We start from the raw sequence: 18,496 nt of genomic DNA, 5'->3' as shown, positions 1-18,496 counted from the left end.
AAAACCTCACCACAGTTTTCATTCAAAAACGCAGTTGCTATTTAAAAAAATATACTAAAACATGTGACGGAATGACACAAAAAAAGTTACTTTTATTTAATATATTAAAGTTAAAATGACTTAAAGGCTATGTTTTAAATGCTTAAATTTTGTACTATATGCATATTTTTATCAAAATATTGTAAAAGAAAGATACATTTCTTTTATTTTATAAGTATTTTTCAAGAAAACAATTTGAGCACAAATGTGAGGAATTTGCTTGTCAGCCATGTGATTACTTTAGAATGCTGCCAGATTCAAAAAACTTAAAATTATCAAAAATTAAACAGTAATATGCAGACTTTGGCTATTTTTGAACATATTTTTAAAATTAAAATATGCAATTCATAAAAAAAAAATTTCACTTAAAAGTTGACACTTTCGTGGAATTGCCCATTGGTTTTATATGAAATGACAACTAGCAAAACATATATTTTAAGAATTAAATATTTATATGAAAACATGTGAGCAGCATTATTGATGGAACAATAAAAATAAAATTTTAAACAATTATAGCAATTTTTTACTAAAATCATTGAAATTTAGTTCATCAAAAATTGCTAGCATGTTAAGCATAAGACGAATTTTAAGTTCTTATGTTTTCTAATTAGGTTAGCGTATAGGAATACATTAATTATTCTATGACGCTTCAATAAGTCTTTCAAGTGAGGCTATTCACGTAATTATTTAACTAATTGTCTCATAAAATGTATTTTTCACTCTGTTTAAGAAATTATGCACTTTTTGTATAATTCAGTTCAAAATAAACAGGAAAAAAATAAGAATATGTTTTTGCTTGAAAAAATATTCTGATTTAAACTTAAAAATTGTGAAAATTTCGAAATTCTTAAGTTGTTTGTTTCATAAGTCTTAGTGTGAATTATTAATCAATAAATCATATAAATTACCTAGCAGAGGATTGCATTCCTTTTTAGAGTCAAGAACAGCTAAAGATAGATTTTCCAAGAAGTTCTATCAGAGAAAAGTAAAAATTAAACTACACTTAAAATAAAAAACCAATTATTACATAGAAATAAAATATTGAAAAAACAACACTTATGCTTAGCTATTTAAATTCCTTTTATAGCCCACCCATAAAAGGAATTGAGTAAATTGAAACTTGGCTAATGGCTAATAAAGAAAAGACTAAGTACCTAATAAGAATTTACATGTAATTACTTTTGTTTTACTTATAGTCTGAAATGTATAACAAAAATTAAACACAATAACAATTTTAAAAAATTGCTTTAACAAAATAGCTATCATAAAAAGTCTAAAAGACGAATCATTTCATCCAAAAATTATAAAATTACATCTAATTTATGTAAAAATTTATTGCTATACAGATCTTTTATATGGGGTGGCCAAAATAAATAACTTCAACAGTAACTTATATTTCTTGGTTTGTTTGTTTTTTTTGCCATTATTTAAATTATCAAAGGAATATCAGTATGTTTTAATAGCCCTTTTTTAATTATGTTACTATCAAATCTTCAGATTTAACTTAATGCTTCGTCAATTAATTTTTACTTTGGTGAATTTCTGAAAAATGTTTGAATACATCATGACACATTTAAAATCCATAGTGTTTTTAAAATAAGTTACGTTTGGATAAATTTCAGATCTTACATTTGAAAATTTTTTTATATATCATTTTTTTTTTAATTATTAAAATAAGTTGGTCTAAAATCTTAAATTAGCATTTTGTAAAACGTTTAAAATCTATTTAATGTAAGTCAAGTGTTCTATCAATTTAAAAAAAATCTATAAAACTTTTCTTTATTTGTTCCTCCAGACACCATGCACTTAACAGTTTTTTTCTTCCAGTTTTATTTTTTTACATTTAGAATCACTTTTCAATGCAATTTTTCTGAGAAAAATTAAGTTTGTTTTTGAAACCATTTTTTTTTTGTTCTTGTACTATTTGAGATTACTACTTCTACTATTTGAGATTACTTTAACATTGGATTTTTTTTTTTTTTTGAAATTTTAAATTAAAAATTGAGATTTTTTTCGTAAAAAAAATGATTTTAAAAATTAATAACTGAATGTTTAAAAAACTTGTAATAAAAAATTGAAAAATTAATTCAGTAGTCTCTTTGAAAAAAAAAAAAAACACTAAAGTAGTGGTTACTACTATGTTTTATGGTATACTTATATGGTATACTTATTATGGTATAATTTAGTTTTATGGTATACTTTAATATAATTATAGTGATTTTCTATTGTATTTATTGAGCCATAAAAAATAAATTACAAGAATAAAAATTTGAAAAACAAAATCTATATTAGAATGTGTACAACAAGAATAATGAAAAAGAGATTTTGACAATGAAATCAGTTAGTTATACTCGGGAAAGCTTCCTACATTTTTCTCATCCATCACGTAGTGTGTTAAGAGCAGTAACCAATGATTGAATTAGTCTTGCATGCTTGTACATAATAGCTTAATTCCATGTTTGAAAATCAAAAATATTTTTTAAAAAATTATTACTTTATTTCCTAAATAAATTAATACATATTTATATTTAAATATAAATTCTTTTCATTTATTTATTTTTCTAAAAAATCCCCAAAATATCCAATCCTTATTTTCTAGAAAACAGATAGTAATTGTATTTGAATTCTCTATTATTAAGTTTGCGTTTAATTTGCTTTTATGAACATTGCAATAGCTATAAAAGCTATAATTACATTTGCATTGAATTTGCTTTAATGAATATTGCAATATTATAAAGTAAGAGTGTAAGAAATTTGGTAAAATTTCAGGATCATAATATACTACATTCTTATTAAAGTTATGCAATGCATAAACAATTTCATTAAATAAATATCATAATAAAATAAATTTACCTCGTCAATTGTTTGGCCCATCATATTCAAACTTGCATAAACATTTGGTTCATCATTATACAAGGACATGTCATTTCTTGTAATAGCATCATAACAGATGTCATCATAACTTACTGAAAAATGAAGGGGAAAAAATCCATTAATTTAAAGCTGAATAAAGGCAAAATACAATCTTTAGAGACTTATTTTTTGAGCACAGAATTGAAAAATTACTAAAATAATGAAATATTAATTAATGCAGTGGAGAATTAGAAAAATAAATCAGAAATATTAAATATTACATTAAAAAAATTATTTTAAAATGCACATGATTAATAACAATTTAATAAAAATTTATAATGTGTGCCAAATTTTATCAGTTTTAAATACAAAGAAAAGATTGAAAAACTATTAATGAGCTTTTGCAAAGTTTTAATTAACTTATCTATTGATCTTGAACAGATGAGCCAAATAACCTGAATGTACTTTACTGATTAAAAATAAACACCTTAGTTTATTTTTAATCAGTAAAGCCATTTCAAGTTAAAACATTAAAAGCAGTATTCGTTAGGTTTATCAAATTTGTTGAATTTACTTTACTCTTATTTTGTATCAATAGCATACAACAAATAAAAAAAATAAGTACATGAAAAGTATTCACCTGAAATCTTATGCTCTTCTACATTTTGATAATTGTGGTCTTTTAAAGCATTCGAGTAATCAATCTAAAAATAAAGAAAATTTCAACTTCAATAAAACTATTCAAGAAATGAAAGCATTGAAGTAAATGCAATTAAATCACTCATGATGAACATATTCTTCCTTAAATATACTACAGGCCAAGACAGTCTGGATAAGCTTTCTGTAACGAATGTGATCAGGTGCTTCATGAACATATCAGTATAATTAAATTGCCAGAGCATTGTTATATGCAAGACTTGAGCAATACTTAATTTAAGAGACACAAATTCAAGTTGGATCAGGATGAGTATAATTTATATTTCTTTTAAACAAATTACAACCTTTTTATATTTTGCACATTTAAAACTTAAGCAACATTCTTTGTAACATGTTATAACTTAATACTTTGTAACATACATATTTCTATGTTTTTTTTTACTCCTTTGTAACTGATAAAACTTGAGTGAAAAGATGACTATTTCGTTTTGATACTTATCTGCAAATTTGATCAATAATGAGTTCGTAATCAGTTAATAATAATAATCGCTGGGTATTATTAATAATAGCCAGATTTATTACTTTAACTGTTGTATTACTAATCCTCTTATGCACATGACTAGTTAAGCTAAATTTTTTTCTTAAATGTTGACTCTTACCACTTATATTTCAGTAACTAATAATATATTAGAACGTAGAAAATGTGTGTGTGCATATTTACTTTACAAATCTACAATATTCTTTACCTATTAGTCGCATGAGCATGTGTAACGGGGTAAACAGAGCCACACAAGACATAACAATAAAAAATTTCTGATAATTATGCATTTTTTTAATAAAATTAATGACTTGTGTGTAGAAATATACAACTTGAAACAAATGAATCTGCCACACTCTTTGTTAAATTTATAATTAAGCTAAATATAACTTACTTTTGTAGATTGATCTTTTTCTGAGTGCAGAGAATCGATTAATTCACTATCCACTCCTAGAAACAATTTATTGTTAAATAACATGAGTATGTTATTATAAAGCTTCAAATTAAAATACATTCCTAACGTAGTCAATGACCGTGCAATAAAAAATTTCATTGATAAATTGTTAATAAGCACAGACATCAAAGGATCGCTCAAATAATTCTTTGTTCATTACACATTTTAATACTACATCAGAAAGATTTAGGAATTGTTTCATACTACAGAACATTTTATAAGACTTATTTCACGAATATTTTAGTACAGTTATACAGACCATAGAAAATAAGGGGTCTTGTCATAATTATTCTTCTGTATTATTTATAGCTTTGTTTTGTTCAGAAAAGTGTCCATTTCAATTTTTTTTAAGGTTCAAAAATTACTTAAAAAATGATTTCTACTGCTTTCCAAGTTGTAAATTAAGGAAAATTGTTGAATTATTTTGGTTAAAAACAATAGTCAGTGAAACTAAAGCTCCAAGTGTCATAAGAAATTATGTTTTCTCGTAGTTAACATTTTACATATTTCACATATCTTTTACAATAGGGATAGAAAAAACTAAGAATTTATCCCTAATATAATTTACATTATAGAGTTAAACATACATAAATCACTATTTTGAACACCTGCTCCATACATGGAATTATGCTTAAGATTGTGCCCCTCAACCATAAATTTTTATTTCTGTACCAATGAAATTATCAGAATTACATCAAACATAAAATTATTGAAAAATTGTTTGCGTTATATCCCTCTCTCGCAAGTTACCATGTAAAATTTATTACCTTGTCTGAAAATAGTTAACTAACTTTAACAGTTAGCTAAATCACTGCTTATACTTACTTTTTAATCAATATTATTTTATAACCGTTGTTACACAACTGACCCAATTTTGGGGGGTTTACAGCTACTTATGTTCAACTCCGTAGCCTTGCAATTTTGAACCCAATACAGAAGGCAAGGGAACTCCTGGATCAAGAATTGGGAGAAATTTGCCTTCGTGGCGGACCTTTTGATGGAACTAACCAGCATTTGCGTTACATGGTGAGGCGAACCATGAAAACCTCTCACAGTTAGCCTGACTGCAAGAGGACTATAACTCATGATCCGCCTACCACTGAGGATATTTTACGTCAGCACTGTGAACGTTGCGGAATTCAATCGACCAGACATTGCTCGGATTAGAACCCAGTTTACCTCATTAGAAGGAGAACACTCTAACCCCTGAGCCACCACGACTCAATCAATATTATTTATTATAATATTAAGAAAAATTATTAATTATAATATTTTAATACAGGTATATACTAATATGCACATTCTAATACATGTGTTTTTGCCACCCAATAAAAGGTTAATTATTTTTATTGATGTTAATTTACGTCGCACTAGAGCTGCACAATGGGCTATTGGCGACGGTCTGGGAAACATCCCGGAGGATGATCCGAAGACATGCCATCACAATTTTGATCCTCTGCGGAGGGGATGGCACCCCCGCTTTGGTAGCCCAACGACCTGCGCGCGAAGTCGAGCACTTTACGGCAGCACAGTTTAACGAGGACCAATACCGCACACCCTCGGTCCCTACGCAGACTGATCCAAGTGGACACCCACCCGCACACTGACTGCAGCCAGTGATGCTTGACTTCGGTGATCTGCTGGGAACCGTGTCTTAACGATCAGTCCACTGCGGGACTAATTATTTTTAAAGAAAACAAAAATATTTTTTTCTTCCTATTGATTTATTACGGTTACGGTTGGGCAAAAGAAAATCATCTAAGTGATTTGAATCAGTTTTTATCTAAATAGATTTAAATTAAAGTGAATAATTCTTTCTTAAATTTCAGTTTTGTTTCACAGTGATGCTATGTCATATATAGTTAAAATTTTCTTGTAAAACCTAAGGAATTCTTAAGCTTTCTTTATTAATGACTTAAGATTTCTCAAAAGTCTTCATAGCAATTAGCAACATATATAATATAATTATATGAAATATATAATTAGCATATTTATTTAATTGTAAGACTTCATTAATGAGAAAGAATGATACTTTTTTCTATCTATATTAATTAAAAGTAAAATAGTGATAGGTAAGTAAACTTATTTCAATTTCTAATTTTTTTGAAGCATTTGATTTGAATCAGGTGATTTGCAATTAAATCGTTTATGTCATGTTATTTGAATTAGTGATCCAAATTAATAGATTCAAAATAAGATCTGAATCAGTTGATCCAAATCACATGACTCGAATCAGTGATGTGAATTGCTTCATAAGAATTAGTTATTCAAATCATTTCATTTGAATCAAATTCGAATCATTGATCCAAATGGCATGATTTAAATCACTTGATTTGAGTCACTAATCTGTATCACTTGATTCGAAAAGTGACCCAAATCGCATGATTCGAATCAACAATCAGAGTCCCTCCTTAAGAATCAGTGATTCAAATAGTATGATTCAAATAGTATGATTCGAATCATTTATCCGAGTCGCATGATTCAAATGAATAAATATAATAGTAAAAGTTTATCCGAACCGCATGATTCAAATGAATAAATTCTAAAAATTATCAAAATCGCGTGATTCGAATATTGATCCAAATCACATGATTGAAATCAGTAATCCGAATCGCATGATTCGAAGTTATTCAAATAGAGGCCCAAATCGCATAAATGGAATCACATGACTTGACTCACTGATTTGAAAGACTTGATTTGAAAATTGATCCAAATCACATGATTCAAATTGCTTGATTTGACTCATGTGATTTGGATCAATGATTCAAAACATGCTATTCAGATCAGTGATTCAAATCCTGATTCGAATTAAGTGATTCAGATCGCATTTCAAATCTAGTAATTTGGATCACTGATTTGAATAACGTGACTTACACGACTTAATTGCTAGTCGCGTGATTCAAATCAAATGCTTCAAAAAATTTGAAATTGCAAAAAATTTGAAAAAAGTTTACTATTATCACAATTTTTCTTTTAACTAATGTTGATCGAAAAAAAAATTATTATTCTTTCTCATTAATGAATTCTTTTAAGTAAATAAATATACTTATTAAATCTTTTGTATAATTAATTATATTGTATATATTGCTAATTGCTATAAAGGCTGTTAACTATGTTAAATTTAATCTACAAAAGAAATGTTTCTATTTTTTTATCTGAATTCTTCAAGTTCTTTAATTGGAAAAAATCTTAATTCCTAATAATGAATCTCTTAGGTTTTAAAAGAAAATTTTATTAAATGTATAAGGCAAAGTATCACTGTGAAACAAAACTAACTGAAATTTAAGAAACAATAATTAATTTTAATTTAAATCTATTTAGATAAAAACAACTGATTCGCATCAGTTGCAAGTTGATGATTCGAATCAGTACCCAACTCTAATTACAGTACATAGTGATTATTATGTTTTCATCAAATATTATTCAATAACTTATTTTTAAATGATACATGTCATAATATTTACACGAGCAGCGAAGAATCAGTGATTAAAGCACTTTCATTGTAAGTCATCATCAAGATTTGATCCACAGTGGCAATGCACCTATCAGATTGATGTGTACTGGTTTGTCTTTGAAGTAAAGGCAGTTAAACAACCACCATCATGCCCTTGGTCATGAAATTATGGAACCTTAGCTTCATGAACCTTCTGGCTCATAACAGGATGTTGTGGAAACGCTTTAAACAACTTACATATTAACTTTTGCCAGATTGTTTTTTATTTTAAAATTGATAGTTAAATTAACAGAAATGTTTTGTTTAATCAAAAACTTACCTAAATAATTTGTTAGGATAATATTTTTTTCATCCACAGCGTCTTTTAAAATATCAAACTTTAAATCAAATGGAGCAGCTTCTGGTGGTCCTGCAAACATTTGTTAAATTAACACAACATGTACACAAAATAAAAATAATTTATTTTAGAAATCATATTGAGGTTCATACCTAAGAAATATATTTTAATTGTTTTATCTTCTGAGTGTAACTGCGTTATTTCGTTATCTTGAATTGACTTATTCAAAACAGCTCTAAATCTTTGTTTGCTTTTAGTAAAATATTCTTTCTCCTCTGGCCTGTAATGACCTCGTTTTTTATCCCATTCCTATAAAATAAAGTAAAAAAAATCTATAATTCAGTGAAAGGAATTATTCTTAATAATTTTTTTTAATTGTAAGCATATTCAAATTTAGGACTGATATTTAAATGGTACAAATGCAACATTTTTGATACTTGATGTTTTGAAGCAGCAATTTTCAGTGCATGTTAAACAATTTTGCACATGGTGCAGCTTAGAATACCAGTTTTACAAATTTGGTGTTGTTTGGAACAGTATTTTAATACTTTAGAGACGCTTGAAGCAACAAGTGAAAAGCAATATAATAATCAGCCATATTATTTCGGAATTTAACATTTTTAGTCAAACTGCTCATATGTGTTGTTTCCAGATAGGTACTTTTCAAGTATCCACAATTTCCAATAAATAACAGCACAGTATAATGCTCAGTAAAAGATTATTACTGATATGGAAATAATGGTATTTTACCCCAAAAGCGTTTTTTTTTTAAATTTTTTTTAAACAATTTGAAAAAGGGACTTGTCAGTATCCTCCTTAATTGTTGTCAAGCTCTTAATTGTTCCACGTCTGGAATTGTAAAAATAAATAATGGTTTTATCTCTTTAATGCATACAAAATAACCTACACGTAATTTATAGTAACTAAAATTATAATATCTAACCACTTATGCAATAAAAAAAGTAAATATTACTTTAAAAAATTTCCTGATCTGAATTTCAAATTTAGCAAATTGTACTTTCTTTCTTTTTTTTTTTTTTTAATTTTGATCTAATTCAGTTTTAATTTTCTTTTCTTTCAGGTTGCGTTTAATACTTTAAACATATTTAATTCCAGAAAAATATAAAAAGAATAAATAAATGAAGAAGGAATCGAAATAATGTGTTCTCGATCAGAATTTTCATTTTTTATTTCTAAACCTAATAAAAATAAGAGAACATTTATTTTTAAGTTAACTTTTACGTTACGTTTACGTTAATTATTTTTTTGTTCGCGCCGCGTAATTCAGTTTAATAAAAACTATCATAAGTTCGAATTTTGGTTATCTTGGGACAAAGACAATTTATCGCGGGCACAATTAGTCACGAGCACTATTCGTATCGGTGACAATTCGTCGAAGGTACAACTCGTCGAAACGACAATTCGTCGTAGGCTCAACTCGTTACAACGACAAAACAACGCGGGCACATTTCGTAGTAGGTACAACTCGTCGAGAGCATAATTTCTAGTTAGGAATTCGTATCGATCAGCCACGACTGGGATTCGAACCCGGTCACCACATTGGGAGACGAGCGCTCGGTCGCATGAGCCAACACGGTTCTAAGGAAGGGGATTTATTTTATAATCGACATTGAACAGCCGACCCAATTTTGAGTTTACCGCTGCCTATGTTCAACTCCGAAGCCTTGTAATTTGGAAACCAATATAGAAGACAAGGGAACTCTAGGAAGACGCATAGGGAAAAATTTGCCTACGTGGAGGACGTTTTAATGGAACTCACCCGCATTTACGTTACATGAGAGGAAAACCGCGAAAACGACCCACGGTTAGCCTGACGGTAAGGGGACTCAAACCCATGATTCGTCTATCACTGGGGATATTTTTTCGTCAGCACTGTGGTCAGTGCGAGCTGAATATGGAATTCGTATCGGCCAGTCATCGCTGGGATTGGAACCCGGGCCACTTCATTGTGAAGAAGTGAGGGCTCTATTCCCTAAGCCACCACGGCTCTATGGAAAAGGGCTTGTAATTTTTTTTTTTTTTTTTTATTTAGCTGAAAATTCTCAAAAACATTTTTGTTGTAATATTTGAACGGACCCTTTTTACATTTCACTTAAGTTTAATAATTATTTTAAGTTTCAGAACAAGATATTTTAACTTAAATTGTTAGCATGCTCTGGTAGTTAAAATTTCTCATTCCACCCAAAATTCGGCGAAAATTATCATAAATCTTTTACCATTTTTTTTATTTTTATAACGCTGCAACGGCTGGTAAGTCTCAATAATTTAATGAAGAAAACCAAATAGTTTATAAATGATAAAAAAACGTAGTGTGAAATTTTGAAAATAATAAGTGCTAAGAATCATTGAAAATAAAGAGTGCTAATTTGAAAACGGTAAAAATTTCCAACGTTATTTATAATTTAATTAGTAAAATATTTTTCAGGAATTTTTAAGAAAGGATTTGAATAAGGAAAGAATCATTTTGCGATGTAAATTTTCTTTCTTTACTAGTCAATGTTTCAAGTAATTAAATAATTATTAAAAATTACTTTTAAACAAATGATTTTTATTAGTTCTGAGGTAATATTTTTTGATTTTCTGTTATAGTTTTAGAGATACGATGATAGATGAAAAAAGTAAAATAACAGTAATGGGCTTTAGTTTAACTATTTGGACCAGACCTTTGTGGCCACTCCTTTCAAGTTGAGACAAAAATATGAATCCATCTTAAAAATCAATTTGTTTCTCTAAAAAAAGAATATTCAACGAAATTTTTCTTCTTTTATTATGAACAACTATTTTGATTTAAAATATATAACTAGAGTAAGAATATTTTTGTCGACAGATTCTGAACTGAATTACGCAGCTCAATATTTTATAAAAAGGAAAAAATTTCTAAAACAGAAATGTTCCAACAAGTTTCCAAATCGTTATTGTAAAAGGGAAATAAATAATTTTGACGTCATTGATAACAGTAGAGTTCTCCCAAGGAATAAAAAAGGGCAGGGCGCTGCCTCTCAGAAAAGGCACTTTAAGTTTTGAAAGGGCACTCATTAAAGTTTTGAAAGCACTTAAAGTTTTGAAAGGGCACTTTAAAAAAATATCAAAATATGTAATATTATGTAAAAAAATTTTAAAATTTTAAGATGCTCAAAAATTTTTAAATTACCCTCTTATACTGTTTTATGAATATATTTCAAAAATAATTCTCTCTCATTATCAGAATGAGAGAAAAATTTGTAATTTATAAAAATAATAAAAGACATGCTAATCGACAATGGACATAATTTTTTTTCTTTCAAAAAAGTAAACTAAAAAAAAAAATATTAATTGATACACTTGAGAGAATTTCATTTAATTTAAGCTGAAAATTATGATCAAATAAGCATTTAAAATTGCATTTTTTTAAAAGAAAGTTATTTATTTTAAAAATAATTTTGAAACCATTAAAAAAGTTATTAACACCCTTGAAAAAAGAGATATTTACAAAAATTTAATGAGTTGAAAATAATCCTAACAAATTAATATTGGTAATCAGAATTAAGCCTACAAACACATATAATTTTACCAGCTTATTATTTAAACAGGGAATTATTTTCTTTTAAGAATGGAATGTAAATAAAAAGGCAGTGTTTTTAAGTGATGACTGCTTATTTTTACAAAAAGGGCAAACAGGGCGCATTTATAGGGATCAAAGGGAGGACCGCCCTTCTAAAAACGCTAGGGAGAACCATAGAGGGGAGAACACTGCAACAGTAAATGCTTATTTTACTATAGTAAGTAGTCATTTAAGGAAATAAGGGAGCATGATACACAAACGGGGGCATTCTTTCTATCGAACTCAAAATTTTCAAAAAAAGCGGAATTTTTCTTACGTTGGGAAGATTTACCCTCCGTGGAGGAAACAGTGTTCGCTTTTTGATTCTTTTTTTGTAGGGGCATTTTTTTATCGAACGCAAAATTTTCAAAAAAAGCGGAATTTTTCTTTTGTTGGAAAGATTTACCTGTATAAATAATTTTCTGTATCTTTAGAATTTTCTGTATATTAGGAATTCCGTGGGGACTTGGAGACTAGTCTAATAGCGGATTCATCTTAATATGTCGTCCCTTGAATCATTTAGATAGCATTGTTGCAGTGCGTAAAAGTTCGATCTTTAGATAAAGAAAAAAAAATATTTAGACAGTTGAGTTTTGAATTTTGTTTGAAAGGTTTATGTTTGAAACTTTTATTCTCCTCATATACTAATTCCGCATAGACATTTAGTTTCCTCCGCACAGACCCGCATAGTTTCCGCAATGAAAAGCCTGTAATGTCCGTCTTCAGATTCATATGAATGGTGATTCCCTTGCTAATAACATTAGCTCCTCACCGCCACTGCAATGCGCGTGGAAATGTATTTTACCCAGATTTGCCCCTCTCGGCCACTGGGATTTTTCTTGTTCGATTTTTTTTTATCTTTTATTCTCTCTCGGCTACTGTGGTTTTTCTTAATTTTGTTACAAACCTTAATTTTTCCAGTTTTAGTTGGCAAATATTTTAAATCAATTTTAATTCTTTTCATTCACATGTCTTGAAAATTGAGGGCTTGAAACCTGACGATTGTAATTTCCTATTGATATATTTTTGAAACAAATGAAGTTTCTCATCAGGTAATATCTTACCGCTTCAGCTTCTGAGGATTATTTATTTAACCAATTTATATCTTTTTCACGAAATTATTACGCTGAACGTTAAGGACTAACCACAACATTCTGTTTGAATTTAGTGTCTTTTGCAAGCATATTATATTATAACAGACGTTTGGCAGCCGGCCCAATTTTGAGATTACAATCAATGTTCAACTCCGTAGTCTTGTAATTTTGAACCAAACTCATGGAACTCATGAATGGTGAAGCATTCGGCACACTGGGCTTCGTGGAGGATTTTTTGGTTTGAACTCACCCGCATAAACGTTACATGAGAGGGTAATCACGAAAACCTCCCATGGCTAGCCCGACGAATTGACGCAACACCCTTCCTAACTAGGTTAGATACTGAAACTCGTTAACAAAAGAAAGTTTACATTAAATAAGATATCTTACCATGAATACTTGACAGTCTTCTTCCTTCCATGCTGAGGCAGCCTTATGATTCCACTGAATTTGAAAAATTGAGCTTGCATAGTCCACCCATGCGAGTCTCGCTCCGAATGTTTCCTCATTAAGATTAGGGACTAAAAATTCGGTGATGAATTTGCGTCCACGCTTAGGCATCTGCAAATTCGATATAATATGAACTGTATTTATACAGGGAAGAGCATTGGGATAGTGTGAAATTTTAGGGCTGCCAACTAATACGCTTTTCGCAAAATATTTTGTTAAGTGGTATACAATTAAAAACTAAAGCTTTCAGAACTTTTGGTAATTTTAACAACATTTTAAAAACTTTACCACGTGAAAGTTGGAAGAAAGTGGCGTTTCATGTGATTTTTTTTAATGATTTATATGTAGTAGCGCGGAAAATAACTTTAAATGAAATATGCAAAGCAAAGAATCATACATTAATTAAACCATTCATTTAGCTACCATTAGAAGACATTTTTTACAAAAGCGTATAAAGTTAGACAGCCCTGAAATTCAGTGCATAAATTAAATTTCATCATCTAATATATATAATTCTCTTACGTGGCTCCCAAATTTTAGCTGTATTTCTTTTCCGCCGGTGACAACGTTTGCTTTGTTTTGTTTACGTTACTATTTCTCTTACACGGCGACAAAAAAAAGCCTCATTACAACTCCCCGAATGGCAACGCTAGAAAATCGACCAATGATTGCCGCTAAAAATGTCACATGCCAAATCTAGCTGAGGTGGCTTAACATATAGCGCTTTTAAAAACGGAAACTGAAATAACCAGAGAGCATCAGCTGCGGCAATCTCATACTATTAAGCTAGGCAGAAGTCTTTGTCGATAGATCTCTATTTTATTATTTTGTCGAAAGCGCTTTTTTTCACGAATTTATATATTACGAATTTATTTGACGATTTTTGATTTATATCACGAATTATACTATAGCACATTTCGAATAGGTTTAACGAATTACATGTCATTTATTTGCATTCAAATTTATTTTAATGACTTAGTATTTACTAAAAAGATGTACTTTTCTTTTTTAAAGAAAAGTTTTTATATGGATTTGAATGATTGTTTTGAATTCTTAGAATTTTGTGCATTTGCAATGTACCTAAGTTAGTAGAGAGCGAAGCGAGCTTGGTTTGCGAAGCAAACCGTATAAGATTGCGTAGCAATTTTCGGGGGTTGGCGAGCGTTAGCGAGCAGGGGGCGCAGCCCACTAGTTTTATAAATTTCTAACTAGTATTTGCTTGTTTTCAAGCAGCTTTACAATGTGCATTCCAGAACTTTCTCGAGAAATTATTAAATTAAACTTACATAAACGCAAACGATGTAACGTATTTTATCTTTGTGTGTATATCAATGTAATGTGTTCATTTATCAATTTGCGTTATATTTTGCGTTTTTTTATTATTTAAAAGTTAAACTATGTTTTCAACACATTTATTACTCAATATGCCATTTTATAAAAATAAAAAATCTTTTTTAGCCTACATGCAACAAAAACTATATATTGATATACAATTTATTCAATTTTTTATTACTAAGTCACTATTGCACGGCACCTTTCCGTCATCTAAGAATCTCAACTGAGGAAAGCGGGGAACTGACTTCGAAACCTGCTAGCATGCCGAATGAGATAAACAGAACAGAGGGGTTTTAAGGCAGTTGCAACAACTACAAGTTTAGTTTTGTCACACAATCTAACTGATTTTGATGTTTTTCATCAAACTTTCCTCGATAGTAACTCATCAGATTTCTTCAAAAACGTTTTTGTTTTTTCCTCGATAATATTTTAATTTATGATTCTTAAAAAAAAAACTTTTTTTATATACTTAATTTTTGACAAAGATTTTAAAACGATGTATTAAAGGCGATGATTACGAAACACCCTGTTAGTACCATACTGTAATGTAAGTATACATGGTATTAGATGGTAAATTTAGATGTACGGTATAAATAATAGGTATAAGAAACGATTCATTTAAAAAATAATCTGAAAATAATAGTAGTTCATTTGACAAAATTAAATTTCCTATTTGCATTAAGAGCGCATTTTATGACAAATGAATCTATAAAAAAAATGTCAAATGAAACTTGTTTCAATTCCTATTGATTAATTCTTTTTCAACAATTCACAAAACTCTAGATATCTCCTTTCCCCCCCCCCCCCNCCCCCCCCCCCCTATTCCTCTACCTTCAACCTCTACTGCGTTTACCAGTGTTGATTTTGGAGAAGTTGAATTTAAAAGCTGATTGTCATGCGATACACCGCTGTCTGCACGCATTTATTGTTATCAGTCAACTAACTAATCGACTAATTCTACAATTGCATATGCATATTATGGCCTATTCCGCAAAGATTACAATAATTTTTATTATTTTTACTTTTTTCATCCCTATTGGGGTTTTTTTTATATGGTCATTGAAATATCAAAATGTGTAAGATTCCAAAGTTTTAATTTTTGTAAAATTATGTCTGGCATAGAAACAATCCATTTAGAGTACGATCTGCAATCCTTCCTGCAAAACAATACGATTTCTACCCAGGGGGCCCGGCAGAATAATATAAAAGGGGGTGCAACCCTCTAAAAAACTAACCCCCCCCTCAAAAAAAATTTTTTTCTATTATTTTTTTATTACATTTTGTTTTGTTATTACATAAACTTTCATCTGTTAATTTTTTTTCAAGATATATTTCTTCATTGTTAACAAGATATTTAAAAAAAAGTATGAATTTCTTGTACCTGCTAATTTTGCCACTAGAAACTGTATTGATGGCGCTGGCATTGAAACACAAATAACTACAAACAGTAGTTTCGTATACTAACGTGTTTGTGCACGCTTAACATTGGTATTTATTGTGTTGATGAAGTTTTACAGTTGTGAGAAGTCAGTTTGTGTTATACACCCTTGTTAAACAAAATAACTAATAGAAAATATATTATTATTTATATTTTATTAAATGAAATTTAAAAATATAGCTTAGATATCTGCCAAGTGCTCAGTGTGCATAAGAAAAGAATCAAAGATGACTCAGAATTCATTGGAAAAGTTATAAACAGATTTGAACAGCAAACAAGACGATTACAATTCTTATTTGATTAAACTTATTTAAAAAAAAAAAAAAAAAAACAGGAGGGGGGCAAGTGCACCCTGCTGCCGGGGCTCTTTTTATTCAAAAGACTGGAGAGAAAAACACATTAAAAACGGATTTCGTACTTTTTTTGTTTTTTTGTTTTGCTGCAATAGAGTCCTTGCAGCTGAAGTTTTGCAATACTCGTAACTGCTTAGTGGTCATTTAAGTACTTTTTATATTATAGGCCACTCTTAACTTCACAAGCACAACTTCTTATAACGAATAAAAAATAAATTATTTATATTTAATATATTGAACAAATCATAAAAGCAATTAATGAACTATTTAATTTTAGCTAATTCTAACGATTATTATTTAAACCCATAACCAATTAATTTCTAGCTTCAATTTAAATGATCTAATAATATCCATTCCATCAATGGATTTACTTTTAACTTAAATAAAAAAAAACGAAATAAATAAATAACATACCATTGAAAATAAATAGAATATATTGAATAAAAAAAAACAATCGTCAGAAATTATCATTGGTTTATTTTCTGTTCAATCAACTGTTTTAATTTTTTTTTAAATATTTTTTTGCATATGCAATCAAATGCAACCCGCAATATAAATAACCTAATAATACCCAATTCATTAATATATTCCTTTAAAATGTGTAAAAAAAATTAGAAAGAATAAAAATTATAACAATAAAATAAGCAAAATAATTTCCCCTAATAATGCACTCACTTAAATGAAATATGTGATAATAATAATTAATACATTTATCAAGAAAAATATTGCATCATCTATTTATTTTTGTTGTTGATTTTAACTATTTTTATCATATCCAATCAATTCCTACAGGCCCGAGAAATTAATGTGAGAGGGGGCATTTGTCCCTAGAAGATAATCAAAACAAATTAATTTTTTGAAATAAAGTTATTATTTATACTAAAGCATTCCCGCAACAGCCGATATGGGAGAGTGGGGGTTATGAATGTAAAACTCCGCAAATTTCGTTACGGTTAGCATTGCGCATTACCCACCTTTACTTCCAAGAAATTTTCTAAACCATCAATCCGAAGCTGGTTCGGCTACAAGCCGCCAATGGGATTCAAATCCCAGGTCCTCCCATTGACAAGTTTTTATACTTCTTAATCTAAATTGTATATACTAATTACTATAATTATTTATATTAATATTAAATAAACAAATATAGATGATATATCATACATATAAAAATAAATCTAAACCAAAATGTTATTAATTAATAAATATATGATACTCCTATTAATGGTGAGGACATCTAATACCCCCTCCCCCCCTGAGGATAGAAATACTGGCTACGGGTTTGAATAGCAATATTATAAAATATTATTAATAATCCTATAAATAATTAGTATAATCCTACAAAATCCAATTCATCAATAAATTCACTTTCAATTCATAAAAATTAACAGATAACAGCATATTAAAATTAAAGAGTGAATAATCATCAATAAATTCACTTTTAATTCATAAAAAAGAACAGATAACCGCATATTAAAATGAAATTATACATTGAATTAAAAATATGATAAAAAAAAGAAATATATAGTAATGATAATTACTTCGTATGCCGTGTGTAAACCGATAGAGATATTTCTTTTTCTCACAGACAACGTGCTTTTACGCTGTTTGAAATTGAAATTGGCAAGACTCACTCTCAAAAAAGTCAAAACATACCTAGAGGGAAAAGTCCCGTTTCAGGCGGAAGAATATCATCTACTACTCTACTAGCTTATCAGTATAAAAAACTACTCCATCAAGGTTATCGAACGAAAGGGAGAGAACGTGAAATTGAACGAGAATCTAATCTGAATTTTAAATAATATCTTTGTCTGCCTTCGATTAGAATAATTTTTACTAAGAACTATATTTAATAAAGTGGTAGAACTTCACATGCTAACTGGAAAAGGAAACAAA

The 18,496-nt window shown here is 28.9% G+C and overlaps 1 protein-coding gene across 2 annotated transcripts in view; it reads right to left on the bottom strand.

Annotated features, from left to right (window-relative positions):
• The window catches only part of LOC107454659 (uncharacterized), a 20,841-nt gene extending 2,345 nt beyond the window's left edge, over positions 1-18,496 (bottom strand). The window contains exons 1-8 of one of the 2 annotated variants that reach the window (XM_016071927.4): positions 18,142-18,489; positions 13,418-13,588; positions 8,485-8,641; positions 8,315-8,404; positions 4,482-4,537; positions 3,533-3,596; positions 2,893-3,005; positions 948-1,011 (exon numbers count right to left, since the gene is read on the bottom strand). In XM_016071927.4, coding sequence (XP_015927413.1) covers positions 948-1,011; positions 2,893-3,005; positions 3,533-3,596; positions 4,482-4,537; positions 8,315-8,404; positions 8,485-8,641; positions 13,418-13,588 — 715 coding nt within the window. In that variant the 5' untranslated portion in view covers positions 18,142-18,489. Of the gene's footprint in view, positions 1-947; positions 1,012-2,892; positions 3,006-3,532; positions 3,597-4,481; positions 4,538-8,314; positions 8,405-8,484; positions 8,642-13,417; positions 13,589-18,141 lie in introns of both variants that reach the window. The other variant, XM_043040757.2, reaches the window with a different exon arrangement.

This window comes from Parasteatoda tepidariorum, chromosome 1, assembly GCF_043381705.1.
Source record: "Parasteatoda tepidariorum isolate YZ-2023 chromosome 1, CAS_Ptep_4.0, whole genome shotgun sequence".
Taxonomy (NCBI): domain Eukaryota; kingdom Metazoa; phylum Arthropoda; class Arachnida; order Araneae; family Theridiidae; genus Parasteatoda; species Parasteatoda tepidariorum.
The sequence above is the reverse complement of the archived record's forward strand: the minus strand, read 5'-3'. Positions and strand labels throughout refer to the sequence as shown.